General features: G+C 41.4%; 1 protein-coding gene across 1 annotated transcript in view; it reads right to left on the reverse strand.

The window, feature by feature from the left end:
- Positions 1–5408: 5408 nt before the first annotated feature.
- Positions 5409–15991, reverse strand: part of HELZ (helicase with zinc finger) — a 150050-nt gene continuing 139467 nt past the window's right edge. The window contains 1 exon segment of the mRNA XM_057716956.1: positions 5409–13287. Coding sequence (XP_057572939.1) covers positions 12953–13287 — 335 coding nt within the window. The 3' untranslated portion in view covers positions 5409–12952.

Raw genomic sequence — 15991 nt, forward strand, 5'->3', positions numbered from 1 at the left:
GTAAAAAATATAGTTTATATATTACATATTTAAGGCTGAGAAAGTTAGGTTCTAACATAAGACTTTGTTAGAAAAAAGAATGCTGTTGCTTAAAATATTTGGAAACCACAGACAATCATTTAGTCATCAGGTGATCCTTAAGATCCTTATAGTCAAAACTTGTAAGAGTTCAAGAAAGAAATATAGCATTAAAATGAAAGGTACATTGCTTATCTTGCGGATGGCTGGGAAGTGGTATGATAAAGGGAAACGAATAGAGATGTAGATGAGAGCTGGCTGAAGGGGCAGAGATCACAGGCAGAGAGAGTAGCTGGAAAGCCTCAGGTAGGGTAGTAAGTGTCCCTTCTTCCAGATCTATCCCCTGGTCTTTCAACTCCCATCAACCAACAAGGGTTTTGAAATACTGATAATTCTCCACATCTCCTGTCACCACTGATTTACTTTGCATTCACTTCTCAAGCCACAAGCTGGCTTCCACGCCCCACGCCAGGGAATGTGCTCTCCTGAGGGTCCCCAGGGACCTCTCCGTTGCCAGCAAACCCTACAACTCCTTTCTGTAGCGTTTTGTACTTTGGGCCTCTGCTTCTGCTTCCTTCTTAAAATTCCCTGAATTTTCTCTTTGTACTGGTCCTTTGCACAACATTCATATTTCTACCACCTGCCCCTTAAACTTGCATGTTTCCAAGGTTTTTATCTTTGAACTTCTCATCTCACAACACAACTCCTAAGAGGTTTCACTCCTTTCCAGGGTGTTGGCTCCGTGGCCGCAGTCCCTGCCTGTCTCCAGGTCACCTCTGTGCAGCTGTCAGTCCTGGAGCATCGCACTGCTTTCTGCAGGGACCCGCATGCAGGTCTTCTAGATGCAGAAGTCCTAACCCGACCTCCGACCCAAGCCTGCTCTTCTGTTCTTGTTCCCGCATCTCGATGGCCCCACGTCTCCCCATCTGCCCATGCCGAGAATCCCTGGGGTTTCTTTGACTGACTCCACACAGGTTCCACTTCTGAGGTGACTCCCACGTCCTCGTCTTGTCCCCCTGCCATCACCTCAGGCCAGGCTCTCTTACCCTCTTCCTGCTACTTGTGCCCCGAGCACTGGCCACCCTGGAGGACGTGGTTTCCCAAACATGCCGAGCCAGTTCACATCTCCCTCATGGGGACGTCCTTCACTGAGCACACACATGCCTTCTGAGCGTGTCCGGTTCCGATCCTCGAGACCACCCACCGTCCTCGGCCTGGGGCTCCGCCGTCACCGTGCCCACTGCTCTGACTTCTGTCGTCCTGCCTCCCTCTTAGGAGGGCCTCTGTGATCACCCTGGGTCCATCCAGGGAATCCAAGCTGAGCTCCCCTCTCAAGATCTTAGCTTAATCACATCTGCAGAGTCCCTTTTTCTATTTAAAGTATCAGGTCCCAGGGGTTAGGATGTGGACATCTTTGGGGACCATCATCCTGTCTACTCCACTGAGGGATGGCCCCTTGGGGCCTGAGAATTCAATAGTGGGTGACTTTAAAATAAAGCATGGGTGCTATGTGACTTGGGTGGGTTCCGTGGCCTGCCTCCTTTCTGAAGCTGCAGGGGTCCTCCGCGTTCCCCAGGACCCAGCTTGGACATCATGAGGTGACACGTCCTCCAGCCCCTCCAAGCAAAATCCGTGCCTTTTCCTTCTTGTGCCCTTGACACTGTGCTCACCCTCCCAGTTCCTACCCCCTTCTGTGTGGTCCCCTGGGCCTGGCTGCCTGGCTGGATTATATTTTCCTCTGGATCATCCTGGCAGCTAGAACCTTCCCCACCCCAGTCAAACACTCTGCACAGCATACAGCGTACAACACCCTCGGGATGTGGTGGTACATCGGATACGTGTGCACTAGAAAAGGGCAGGGAGGAGTGCGCACAGCGATGCTGCAGAGAAGCGGCAGGAAGCGCAGCTTTGGATCCACAGCCAGAGTGGGTTGTCCCGTACTGGCCTGAGCCCCTGTATTTGCTACAACGGATCACATGGCTGTGTATCCCAGGATGAGATGGTTTTCTGAGCTGGGGCACATCAGCCCACAGCCTTTAAGAAAACACAGTTTTCGGGACATTTGTAGAGACATGGATGGACCTAGAGACGGTCATACAGAGTGAAGTGAGTCAGAAAGAGAAAAACAAATACCATATATTAACACATATATGCGGAATACAGAAAAATGGTGCAAATCAACTGGTTTGCAAGGTGGAAACAGAGACACAGATGTAGAGAACAAACATATGTGGGGAAAGCAGAGAGGGTTGGGGGGGAATGAATTGGGAGATTGGGATACCAAATTGTACGCCCTAAATATAAGCAGTTTATTGTATGTTAACTGTATCTCAATAAAAGTTCTTAAAAATAAATAAATAAATAAAACCTAAGCCAGTGGTGGTGGGGGGGAACAGACAGTTTTCTGCTGTACACCTGAGACTAACACAACATTGTAAATCAACTATACTTCAGTTGAAAAAAAAAAAAAAGGCAACAGACACGTTCCCACAGGGTTTTGCTGGATGATTCAAAACTACCTTTCATGACACTAGATCACACACATTTTTCAAAATAGTGTCTCTTCCACCCTGTTAGCAGAACCAACCCGGTAGGAATTACCTGGGTCTCAGAAGTCCTAGGGTCACAGGGAGGAGGTTTGAGTCACCAGGTAGAGCGCATTTGCTTACACACCTGCCAACAGTTCCCTGCTACTTTGGTCCCAGGTCACACCACGCACTTTAAGCCGAATCACCAGGTTAAGAGGACTGAATCCTCAAAACATGGCCTTCAAAGAGGAGCCTCAGCCAAGAGCGGCCACTTCTGTTTAGCTTTGTGAGAACACACGCGTGTCTCGGTTCCAAGGTGGGTTCGAAGAGCAGGCCCAGGGACAAGCCACCCACTCCCCCGACTCCAGGCCCTGCGCTTTCGGCTTCCACTCACATCAGGAGGGCTTGTCAGCATTTCTGTTCAACTAGTGAGCAAACAACATCAAACCACACTCCTCTCTGGTTTCCTTTGCAGGGGAGCCCAGAGCGTGAGCCACGTGGCCAGCCAGCCACGCCCACCTTCCAGAGTCCTTGGCTGGTTCACCCCACAGCCTAACTAGCACCCGTTCTTCTCAGGAATTAGCCATGCAGTGTCCTGGAACAATGGTCCTAAGTCAGTTTGCAGAGCGTCCACTTTAATGAGCTGAGTGGGATAATACCATAGACTGTGCAGGCTGCAGCTCCCATGCAACCTCATCACCTCCCTCTGCGGACTTAAAATCAACCGAGGTTCATACAGAGGGGGGTTTCATCCCTTTCCCAGAAGGCTGCATGGCAGGTATGTGCCTACGGACCCGGAGATGCTGAAGTAGGCAGCACCCATCAAAACTGACGTAACCATGGTGAAGCTGTCAACTGGGCATTCCATCAGTGATTCTGGTGAACGCTCTGTTATCGCTCGGAGAGCCCAGTGCACCCCAGGCCCTCTATCCTGCCCACTTTATCATCTGGCCACGCTGCATTGGCAAAAGGCATCCGTGGGGAGAGGAGAGTGTCCTTAAGTTCTTCTCTCAATCAAACCCTCTGAGTCAGTTCAGCAGGCATTTGAGGGCCTGCTCTGTAAAAGGTACAGAGCCAGTGCCGTAGGTTTGTGGGTCTTAGGACAAGATCTCTGTCACCCAGAAGCTCACAAACTCCTAACTCTCAAACAAAAACTGTGATAATATAGGTATAAGGTGATTAAGGAGGCACAGAGGAAAAGGGAGATAATTCCACCTGGGGCGTACGGGAGGTGCAATTTACACAGCCTTCAGTGATAACGAGCACCCCCAAAGTAGCCCTGGGGGTTGAGTGCTGGAGGGCGTGCTCCAAACGAAGTAGAGAAGCCAGAAAGTCAAGGGTTGGCCCAGGGACGGAATGACAAGTAGTCTGATTTAGGGGACTGTGTGCAGTGCTCTGGAGTAAGACATGGGGGTGTCTCCAAGGGCCAGCTAAGAAATTTAGGGTGTGATGGAAACCACCGAGGGCTTCTCAGAAAGAGTAATACCATCAGACCCATTTCAGAAAGGTAACGCAGGCTGCAGTTGGTAGGATGACCTCGAACTGTGGCCATGCAATCAAGAGGGGGTCTTCATACCTCAAGAGAGGCTTTCCCTCCGTCAGGGAAGTGGTTTGTTAGGATGATACCGCTGTGTGAACTGAGCGCTCAGCAGAGCCCATTACACACCCAGGGGCACGGGCGTGTTCCAGTGTCACCAAGCTAAGTGCCAGCAAGGCTCCGTTCCAGCACCCCCCACTAGGCCAGCTTTTCATTCTCACGCGTGACCCGTATTCCACACGGTTCCTGCCTTGCAGTTGTGATGGAATTACATTTTCCCACTAACTTTCACACTAATGTCATTCTCAGAAAAATACCTCACAGGCTTCAAATAGTGCGTAGGAATTAACACCTGAGAGAGTCTCGCTTGCGTTTTCCCACTGATGACAGGGCCTTGGTTACTTTTTCCAGAGCAGATGGCAGCCCAAGGAGTCCTCCAAAGCCATTTATATGTAAAGAAGTGTGTTTCTTTCCAAAATCCAGAGATGATGTATGTTATATCAGATCAAGTCAAAGAAAGCAAGATACCTAATTTAAAAACTGGTTCACTGCAATGAGTAAGAACTAGAAATTGTCCTTATGAAAGGCTGTCCTATCTTCTTACATTTGCAGACTTTAAGCAGAGAATATTCAAGTCAGATTTATGGTACCAGATTAATGGGATGTTAAAAATAAACTAGTCAGGGCACAGAAAGGATCCTGTGACCTGCTAACGTGTCTCAAAATCATACCACAGAAGATGCAAAAAATTATTTACCCAACAAAAGCAAGACCCTGACTCAGGGCAGTTTTCTGCACAACGGCATCTGGAGGGGAGGGGTGGGGATGGGGTGGAATTAATGCTTGCCACACACCGCTGTGAAGTGTGTTGTTACATCCACATAATATATTGATATCAATTAGGTTTGCAAGTTCTGAAATAAATTCTGGGCTGCACAAGCTCAGCATTAACAAGTGACTTGTTGAGAGTGATTCACGATTACTTTCTTAAGTCCTAAGAACTGCGTTGAGTGACAATTTGAAAAGGGTTCATTTTCTCACTGATCACTGATGATCTTTAAACTTTCAAGTAACACTTGAAGCCTTTAGGCCTTTGCTTCTGCTGAAGTTCAGAGATTTAAATAAAGTTGCAAATTTCTGGAAACTACAGTCACAATTTTACAAATTAATACTGAGTTTCTGTTACTTCAGCTGGTTTCACATTTTAACATGAATAAAATCAAAGTGCTGTGCTTAACTCTGTCAGACCTTTGATCTTCAAAGGAAGCAGAGGATTGTGGTTCACACATAACAAACAGATCTCCAAATTATTAAAAAGGCATTTTATTATAAATACATTTTAGTTGTAGCAGTAAAATACATTTTGTGTTACCATGAATCTTTTAAAACAAAAGAACTTCACCAAGACAATGATCACAATGGAGGAATTACAGGCCTCCGAATTGAAAACTTGTTCTAAGGAACCAAAGTGGCTGAAGAAATTCCAAGTTAAAAAAGAAAACGACAAAAAAGGAAGAAAACAAAAACCCTAGAGAGTGGCTTTGGGGTTATTTTATGGTACAAAATCATCTGTACTTTTAAGAATAAACTCTTTAGGTATTAGAACTCTCAGATGAGGTATCATTAACTGCAAAGAAAAAAAAATAATTTTATTATAATTTTGCCATAAATTATTAGGTGGCTGACAACTGGTACTTTGAAGAGATGGAAACTGATCCTCTCAATTTTATGTAACCTTCCTTTGGAAGGCTTGCCAAAAGAAGACCCAGTATGAACTTACTAAGTAATTGATTGTAGGAAGTTAGCTGAACAACGTTAGATAAGAACTGTACTCTTGAAGCATAAAAAAAAAAAAAGGAAAAAAAGGAAAAAAACCAAACAAACCTGTGTCACTAATGACAGAACCCTTTAATAAAATGCAAAACCCATTACCTTTATAATTTAGAGGAGAGGTATTTTAATCACCGGATTTACCTAGGATACAACTACTACACTTAACCAGTACCTTCATGGGTTTCAAAACATCAGGTGGGATGACTGGCATGGAAAGCGGATACAGTACAATGTCATACACATGGGTTCATAGGAAGTAGGCGTGGTTTGGATATACAAAAATCCAAGACTCTTGTTCTGTATGGGGGTAGGGGGCAGGCTGAGAAACATTCAGGTGTAACTGACACGTCAGGACTTCAACCTGGACAGAAGAGCCCTCTGACCAACTGAAAGACAGAGAGAGGTCTTCACATCCCAGACATCGTGCAAAGCATACATAAACGGACACTCCCTATGAGTTGGAACTGGATAAAGTAACCTGTGCTTAACAAATAAACAATCCCACCAAGGTCATCTCGCCTTTCAAGGAGGAAGTACTGTTTCAAGGATTCCAAAACTGTGTTCTATGATGCTTCTCATATGGTCTACATCTAAGTCATTCTATAATCTATTACCGTAAAAATAATTTTTTCTCCTTCTAGTGTCTCAGTAAATTCAAAGCCAAACAAAAAACCAGAGGCAGAGACCAATACCCCTCCAGCTGCACTCCAGGGGGAATATTAGCAACAACGACACCCGAATTTTAAAACGTCCAAAGACCTGCAGGTTTAGTATACTGTAGGCAGTTTCTTTCTCAGAAATAACCTGCTCATACATGTGCACCTACGGTTTATAACTCATGCTGTGTAGGTGGTAGATTCCTCTAGACTGTTTTTTGCAAACATACACAGATTTTTTTTTAAAGTAGCAAGTAATCAGAGACAACTGTCAATTTTCTGCCATAGACAAAACTTCAGGCTCCCCAACACCATTCTCGGCATGGCAGAGAATCCAAAATAACTTGTTAACCTGAGAAACACATAATCTGAAAAGCAAATCCTCTGCCCTCACCTTCCTCACCCCCCCCCCCACCCCCCACAAACATAAAAACTACGGAATACGTCGTTTGGGGAAGGGGATCATCTGTTTTCCACGCTCCACGTCGCTGCCACCTCAGGAGGGGACCCCGGTACTTAGGGCCCCGGGGAACGATGTGCGCCCTCGTGACCGTCCACAGCCCTAACCCCGTGCACATGGAGCATCGCGCCCGACACTAAACTCTCCAAACAAATGCACAGCTTCCAGCCCAAAGCCCAGGCCGCAGGGTCCACAAAGCCAAACGCGCCCTGAAATGAAAGCGCTCCTGCCCCCTGCGGAGGAAGAGCAGTGCAGACCTCGCAGGGGGTGAGCATTGCCGGGGTGGGGGGGTGGCCACCGCCCGAAGGGCTCGGCACTCCATAGAGGTCCTTCTCCACCAGCGTTCCCCTCATGGCATCAGAATTATAAAAATGTTTCAGATGATCAGTTTTGTACACCGAGTAAATAAACGCGTGATTGAAAAGACCCTCAGACTTTCTCTAGACCAGTGATTCTCAATGTGTGGTACCTGGACCAGCAGAATCCGTGTCGCCTGGGAACTTGTTGGAAATGCAAATGACCAGGCTCCAGCCTGGAATCAGAAACTGGGGGGTGGGTCCAGGAAGCTGCACTTCAACAAGGCCTCCAGGTAAGTCTGACGCTGGCTGAAGTTTGAGATCCACTGCTCTATTCTGCTCAAAATTTGCATATCTTAAAACAGGACAGATTTGTAAACAGATATTCCTTCTATTCTGTGTTGAAACCTATGGAATTTGCCCCTTCCCCTCAACTGCTCAAACATCACAAGGAAAAAAAAAAAAAGAACTAATGACAAAATTTATTTCAAAAAATCTAAAAAAAATTTAAAGTAATATTGATTTCCCCTCCTATACATAGTTCTAAGGCAGGCAGTCACATGCTAGTATGCAAAATAAGAGTAGACACCTCATACATGAGGTGTAGAAACAGCTTAAAAAGACTCCCAAAGAATATAATGAAAATTCCGTAATATTGTTTAATGAACTTATAGAATTATATAAAACTTACTATACTTTATGCTTAATATTCATATCAAAATAAAATCTCTCTGTTGAACAAATTGCAAATAAAGTCTGGTCTAATACGTTACTGAAACTATAAGTATATGAATGTCTCTGGGTTTTCTTAACACTCCAGTTTTAGAAGCTTTAGACTAATACTGTATAACTGGGTTTAGAATTTAACCACAGTTCACATTACTAAGTCTAGATTCTTTTCTGTTAGGTACCTCCTTTCAAAAAAATTTAGAAACTCCTGTGACTATTTCCTTAAAGTTTATTCCAAGGTAGACAGTTTCAAACATTTCAAAAAACTTAAATGTTACATTAAATTTTTTTGTAATCTGTTTAACCTCATATTCTGATTTAAAGTAGTAACAATGCTGTTTCCTGAATGTGTTTTAAAAGAAGGTCAGATGTCAGTAAGAGTCACTCCTTGTAACAGTGGTCCTGAAACTGATAATTAAATGGGTATGAAAGGAGCGTGAATTCAGCAGCTTTACAGTGAAATCTCAGCAGATAAATATCCAACCCCAAGTAGGAGAATTTGAGAAACCTAATGCAATGAGCACTTTGAAGACTAACATGCCACTTCCTCTTTCCTGATATCCTTGTAATATGTGACGGACATCTCTAAGTGATACTCTGAACAAGAAGTCATAGTTAGAACGTGACCTGTTACTTCCAGTTGCTACATAGTTTGTGGAGCAAACAATCAGACACGTTAACACATGTCCTCTCAGGTCTAGGTGGCAGAGACTGAGGGCTCTCGCGTGTTAAAGGGATGGTTAGCAAGAAGCAACATCTGGTAAAGCATGACAGACAAATTACTACCTGTGTGGAGCTAGAAGAAAAACCAGAGAGCCTAAATACATCTAAGGGAGCAATGTGTATCTTTCAACATAAAGGTTTCATCTTGTATTTTTGTAGGCTTCTTCTGGGTTCTCTTTTGTAAAACAACTCCAGTTATGAAAGCATTCTATCTAAGGATAACAGGTGTCTCTTCTTAAAAGGGCGATGTCAGTGAATTTAATTTTCTTAACAACAATAGCTGAAATCTAACATTTATCCTGAAACTGGTTTTCACACCCTGGCTCTCAGGCAAGGGGACTCCCTCTAGTCAAGGTAGCTAGAGATATATTCTTATATGTTTACAGCTTTGCTCTTGAGATGTATATGTTAAACATGGAAAATCAAGTATACTAGAGAAGATAATACCGTATATTAATTATCTCAAGTCAGGAAACTCAGCTTTCTCAGCAATTTCAATGCCTCCATAAATAAGGAAAACTCTTTTTCACAAACAGGTCCTGGAGATTTCTATGTTTAATTAGGTAATGCTTACTCAGTGGGAATTCTGCTTATTTTACTTATTCTGCAATTCTTTGGACTGAAAAGACCAACTGATGTTTACACCAAACTCAAACTTATTCTAGAATCTTTGATGAAAAAAACCACACAAAGTGGTTATTTCATACATACGAAATGATATGGACAGAAAGCATATCTGTCTGAGGAAAGGAAAATGAAGGTCATGTTGTTTAAATGGTCAATAATTAACTACTGATTAATCAAAAACAAAGCTCTGCTATAACAATTTGGCAAAGCATGTTATGCCAAAATGGCAACCAAAACCCCTTTTAAAAACACACCAGAAAATATCTATGTTACACTGAATGAGGCTCTTCAAATCTTAATAGAAATTCATTTTTAAAAAAAATTAGCACGAAAACTCTACAAATTCTATCACCCCAAAGAATTTCTTTAATGTAAAAAAAAAAAATCTCAATAGCACTGAAATTAAAAAAAAAAAAGAATAAAAAGCAGTTCTGCCAAGAAAATGGAAACTTCAGAGTGCTACAAAGAACAAAGAAGTAGAAAGACATCATGTGAACAATTAGCCTCACTTAGAAGAAATCTGTTTTGGAAGAAAAGGAAGTTGGTAATGCTTGGTATTATCCCAGATCTAACATCAAGCCTGAAACAAAAAAGTTCCATCTGAACTCTAAGGTTAAACCTAGTGTATAAAATATAGTCATCCCTCAGTATCTGTGGGGGACTGGTTCCAGCACCCCCAGGAACACCAAAATCCAAGGATGCTCAAACGGCCCTCACATAAAATGACGTAGTGTCTGCACGTAACTTTCACACACCCTCCTGTACACGTTAAATCATCTCTAGATCACTTACAAAACCTGATGCGATATGAATGTTATGCAAATAGTTGCCAGCGTGTGGCAAATTCAAGTTCTTCTTTTTGGAAATTTCTGGAATTTTTTTCTTTTTAAATATTTTTGATTCACGCTTCATTGAATCTGTGGGCATGGAACCTGCAGATACGGAGGGTTGACTCTAAGTTGTTTTACAAGTCTGATTTGTGGGCACTTGCTAATACTACCCAAGTTACACCCAACAGCATGAGCAGTACTCAGAAGCCACACCTCATTTCAATGGCAACTTGCAATGATTCTTGCAGTAAGACTTTCTCAAAACCGTTACAAGATTTTATGCCTACGTAACATTTAAAGCACAGCTGGAAAGATGGCATCAAGCAAAGCTGAGGAGTAAGCCTGTTAAAAGGCGGAAACGACATTCGAATCCTTGACCGGCTGTAGAAACAACAAGGAAACGAGGAACACGCAGACGTTCTCAGCAAACCAGTGGACTAAGAAGTAGCTACTATTTTTAGTTTTTTAGAAATAACTGCTTAGAACAGCAAAGTCACAACAACTTAACAGCTTCCTTACGCAAAGCTTCCATCATCAATATACTTATATAAGGCGATGGGGTGGGCACATTTAAATAATTTTAAAACTGATACTTTTTAAAGGTTCAAGTATGGAAAACATAATCAGGCAATTACCTCATGACAAAGGGTTAAGTGACAGACCTGATGTGACAGTCCTGTCTTCGTAAGATTCACATGCTTTCAACCATTTACCTGGCTTGTGTCACAGTCCTGCCTATTTTCAGGGCAGGAGAATTATCATTGACAAGGACATTATTTTTCATCGACATCCTCACATTAGGGGGGTCTCATTTTCATTTGGGCTACATCTTGAGTCTTGTCAGAGTTGGAGATACACAGCTATACCGCACATTTTTTTCTTCTTTTCTTGTGATTAAAGGATGTTGAGTAAAATCTGACATCACACGCAGAAAATGAGGCGCTGTCCCTTGCTGGCTCCGCTTTCCAACTGCGATGCACACTAACTACTAACATGTCTACAGCCTACACGCCTACAGCTGCTGCCTGCACAGAGGCCTGCAGCCTGCAACGTGAACTGCGCTCCGGGCAGGAAGAGAGCCGTGAGTGAGGCTCTCTTCGTTTGCCTGCAGCTCAGCACTCTCTTCTCCCAATCTGTCTGAGGGCTGCGGGGACTGCTGCTGGCCAGCACCAACTAAACTTCTGTCGCAGGAGCTCCTCTTTACCCTCCACTCAACCCTGTGTTAGAGACGGGCTGTGGGTACCGGGCGGCCTCGCGAAGGCCGTCGTCCAGAGACGGGTGTGAACGGACCCTCGGGATCCATTCAGGGTTCGCAGCGTTTCCCAACCTCAGTGTTTATTTCTTTTAAAAAGGTCATATTAAAGTTTCAAGATACCTCTGAAGTATAAAAGTAGTACGACGAGATCAGGAAAACAATGTGGACATGCACTGCTTCAAAAGTGTTACAAGACCACAAGGTTTAAGAGGGTACACACTTTCCTTTGGATTTTACCAAAGTTCATTCAAAACAAGGTTTAGACTGTAGAATATTTAAGATAGCTGTTCCAATTTTATATTTTTGTACAAGTTCAGTGGGGTTCTTTCAGAAGAATCAAAAGACATGAAAACAGGGTAGTTTGTTGCCTCAGATTCTGATGAATTTTGATACATCTTTGACAAACATTATATTTCTTCTGTAAGGATGTTCCTCAAACAAAACAGTTAGCAAAATATCTGAATTGCCATGTATAATGTCACATTTTAATGTAAACATCAAATAAAGGTACCAAAATTTTTACTGGAGGGAAAAGAAACCTTAAAGCGGCACAATTCCTTATCCCCCTGGAGGGGAGCCAGATCACAAACACTTACACATGCATAGTGAGGAAAAGAAGATTCTACTAAATTCACGCATTTTTAAAATAGTTATCAAGTCTACTAAGCACCAACAATCCTAAAAATTTTTCAGCTTCATGATTTGTTTAAAAAAAAAAACACACTATCAAAGTAACATTAAAAACAAGCTTGAAGTGTAGCTTGTCCAAAAGACAACTAAGTATGCCACTGTTTTTTTCCTATTACAAAAACAGTGGCATACGAAATACACCTGCAAAGAATGCCTTTAACTCTACCCTACAGTGGATGGAGATTACGACAGCACATCATACATAGTCTAAAACTATAAAAGTTTTAGAATGCAGCATCTTGTCACCAAAAAAAGCTGATAAAACTTAAAGTATTTAGAAGATGCTGCCCCTTTATTTTAAAAAATTTTCAATGAATTTAAGCAAAAATAACATACATTTATACATCAACTGGCCATTTCTGGTACAGAAACCCAGCATGTGGTAATATTACTGAATAAATGTAAATGCTACTTACAATTTTTTTTCTTTTTAAATACATTTTAGACAAACTTTTTTTCTTTTTTTTTAATAGTTGCACAATTAACCTCTTAGCTGCTAGCTTGATGCAAACATGTAACAATACACAAATTTAAAAATATTTTTTATTTCACATAAAAGCTGTCAAAATTCTGACTTACGTCAAAAATGCAAAATAATGGAATATGCTTTAAAAAAAATTAGTTGCAAGTCTAGCAGCAAAGCAATTAAGTGAGAACATATTTAATATTAAAACAAAGGGAACTGTGCATCTACAGGTGAAGTCCAGCTATCTTAATTCTATTGATACAAACAGAAATGAAAACATTCTCCTTGGAGGAAAAAAAGGTGATTATTTAAAATAGGAGTAAAAGCCATTGCTGCCGGATGAGCTCCCCAGGCTGAGTTCCTGGAACAGAGACAGAGGGTCGCTGCTCTTCTTGGCCTGCTCGGGCGGGGGCCTGGGCTTGGGCGGGGCCCGCAGAGCGCTGGCGTAGGACATGGCGGGCTTGCTGCCCCCACAGCTCTGCTGGCCGCTGCTGCTGGCCGACTCCACGATCTGCTTGTTGGGCATGAGTGGGGGGAACTGGCCGAGATGCTGCAGGACACTGTAATTGAAGGAACTGGACCCCTCGAGGTTTTCAGGCTTCAGATGGTCCTCGGGGGGTTTGACGGTCTTGGGCGGAGCTAGAAGCGGAGAAGAGTAACACTGATTTAAGGGCAAGCCCAGCAGTACTTGAGCATCTTCCCTAGCTCAGTGTGTCACCCTGGTTCTCATTTCCAGGAGCTCAGTGACAGCAGAGCCATAAGGACAGACAACTTCTGCCACAGAATGTTGAGATCACATCTAACCAAACTTCTCCATCTCATAAAGACTTGAAAAAGAATTAACTATGTGAACTGGAATAAAAACATATAAAAACTAAAGTCTGAAGGTTTGCTTCAAAAAACTAATTTGTACAATTGTACACGTTGATATTTATTACATTAACTGCTCATAGTTTGAAAATGGGAACTAACATGTTCTTTCTTAAATAAAATAAGCTCTATACACAGACTTCTGGTTAAACTGCTTCTATTATTAATCTAAGAAACAGCAGCATCAGATTCTATTTCTTAAAAATTCTACCTTTTCTTGTAACACGTAAGTAAACATGAAATAAGGTGGGGGAAAAACAGCTATAAACTTGACTTCACATTTCCTACAATCTGCCTGACTTCCAAGGTCCTTTAATATTTGATTCCACTCGTCCTAACTAATTTTATGGCCTACTAAACCATAACTTGTTTTAAACATTGCTTTTGTTTTCAGTCTTTTAAAAATTTAACTGCCATTAGATTGGATTAAAATCATAACACGCATTCACTGAGGATAACTTGGAAATTACACAAAGGCCAAAGAAGAGAATAAGTCATTCGTATTTCCAAATACCAGAGCTAAATAAGCCTTAACGTGTTTGTACATTTTCCCCTAAGGATGTCATATAATTCAGATATTTCATAACTTTTTAAAGTAATCTCTCATTTTTAGAAATTCGGATAAGTCAATTTTTCACTTTTCTACAATGTGATAAATGTTATTATAGATAAATATTCCTAAATATTCATGAGTGTTTCCTTGGGATAAAACCCTAGAGGTACAATGGCCGGGTCATAGGGTACACACACAATGAAAGTTTTTGGTAACTATGGCCAAACTTCTCTGCCGGAAAATACTGCCCATTTTTACTCAACAAACAACATTTGCCCATCTCCCTATAACATCACAACACCAGTGTTACTATTTTTTTTTAACTTCAGCCTATTTTATAAATAAATACTTATCTTGTAGTTGTACTTTGCATGTCTTTGATTACTGATATTTATGGACATTTCCCCCTGTGCGCATTACCTATTTGTGGACTGGAAAGTTAAGGAGAAAATATTTCATTTTTTAGTTTTAGTATTTCATTGACTCAGTATGCTAATTTCATATTACTATTTTCAAACTTTAAAAATTCACAAAATTGTTCATAATTATTTTAAACCATTTAACGACCTCCTTGGACATTTATTACCTTTCTGTCTAAATGTCACTGATTTTGTGAATGAAACAACTGCTTTTAAGAGCATTAGTTTAACAAACACTCAATATAAAAGTGGCCTGTACTGCCCAATATAATATACAAAACAAACATTTTATTGGCTGTTTAAGAACTTACAATTTTTATTTACTAAGTCTTCTTATTTAATCATATTCTCATTTTCATGACAATATAATTAGAGCTTAGAATGTTTTCAAGTAAATAAATACTTACAAAATGCTATTTTAGAGACAGTTCAGCCTAATGCCTATGCGCTTGTCTAACCATGAATGTAAGATCTCTGTCAGTGTGATTTACTGTATATACTTCAGATAAGACAAACTATTCTTTAAAACTATGAATTTTACCAATCTGGCAACCAATGACCTTTTCCAAAACACACATCTCTACCTAATCTTTAATTTTCAACTGTGCACGAAAAGAAAATGCTTGATAAAGTATGCCTCGTCACACTAAGTAAGTGAATAGAACCTGAACACACACGAGTTGGAGAGACGAGCCCGCCCTCGCTGTGGACACACCAGGCACAAGGGCCCGCAGTGAGACTGGGTCACCCCTTGACCACACAGGATCTATTTTCATGACCTCCTTACTTGCAAAGCAGGCATGCATTTAGCAAGTGTGATCAGCACCAAAATGGGAAATCCAAAGTTCAAAAAGGTCAGAGACATGATCTGTGCTCCCAGGCTTGCAACTGTGGAGGAAATACGGCCATATCATGACCGCTTTCAAATTCCAAACCAGTATAACAGGAACAGTTTCCTTCAACTCAAGAAATAAGTCTCAAACTTCAGAAAGAAGTTTCCCAAATGGTGATTATTTTCCTTCTGATTCACCACTGGCAACTGCTACATTCCTCTAAAAATAAAATGCAATAAAAAAAATTACAGACATATGTACTGTTAGACAAGAAGCTGTGCTTCAGGGTACTAGCGATTTTTGAATTAATTTTTAAACACTTAAGTAAGCGTTACTTTCAACTAAAGAATACTACTATTTGTCTCCTAGCAATGAAGAAAGTAATAATTTTATATTTGTGGAAAAGACACCATAAATGACATGTGCTCTGGGCACTTGCTCAGGAAATTTCTACCTTATCAGATTTTTATTGATTTTGGCCGAAAGCTATCTTAAAATTTAGGCAGAAAAAAAGGAGAAATGATGTTGTCTTTAAAATAATAAATTATAATAAACAAAACAACTAAAAGGTTAACAAATTTTCATCACTTATTTGTAATTTAGATGTTTCTCAGGAAACTCAAATATGATGAATGCATTTTTGTTAGACCTTTAAAATGACAAAGCAA

Source organism: Hippopotamus amphibius, chromosome 17 (genome assembly GCF_030028045.1).
Source record: "Hippopotamus amphibius kiboko isolate mHipAmp2 chromosome 17, mHipAmp2.hap2, whole genome shotgun sequence".
NCBI lineage: Eukaryota > Metazoa > Chordata > Mammalia > Artiodactyla > Hippopotamidae > Hippopotamus > Hippopotamus amphibius.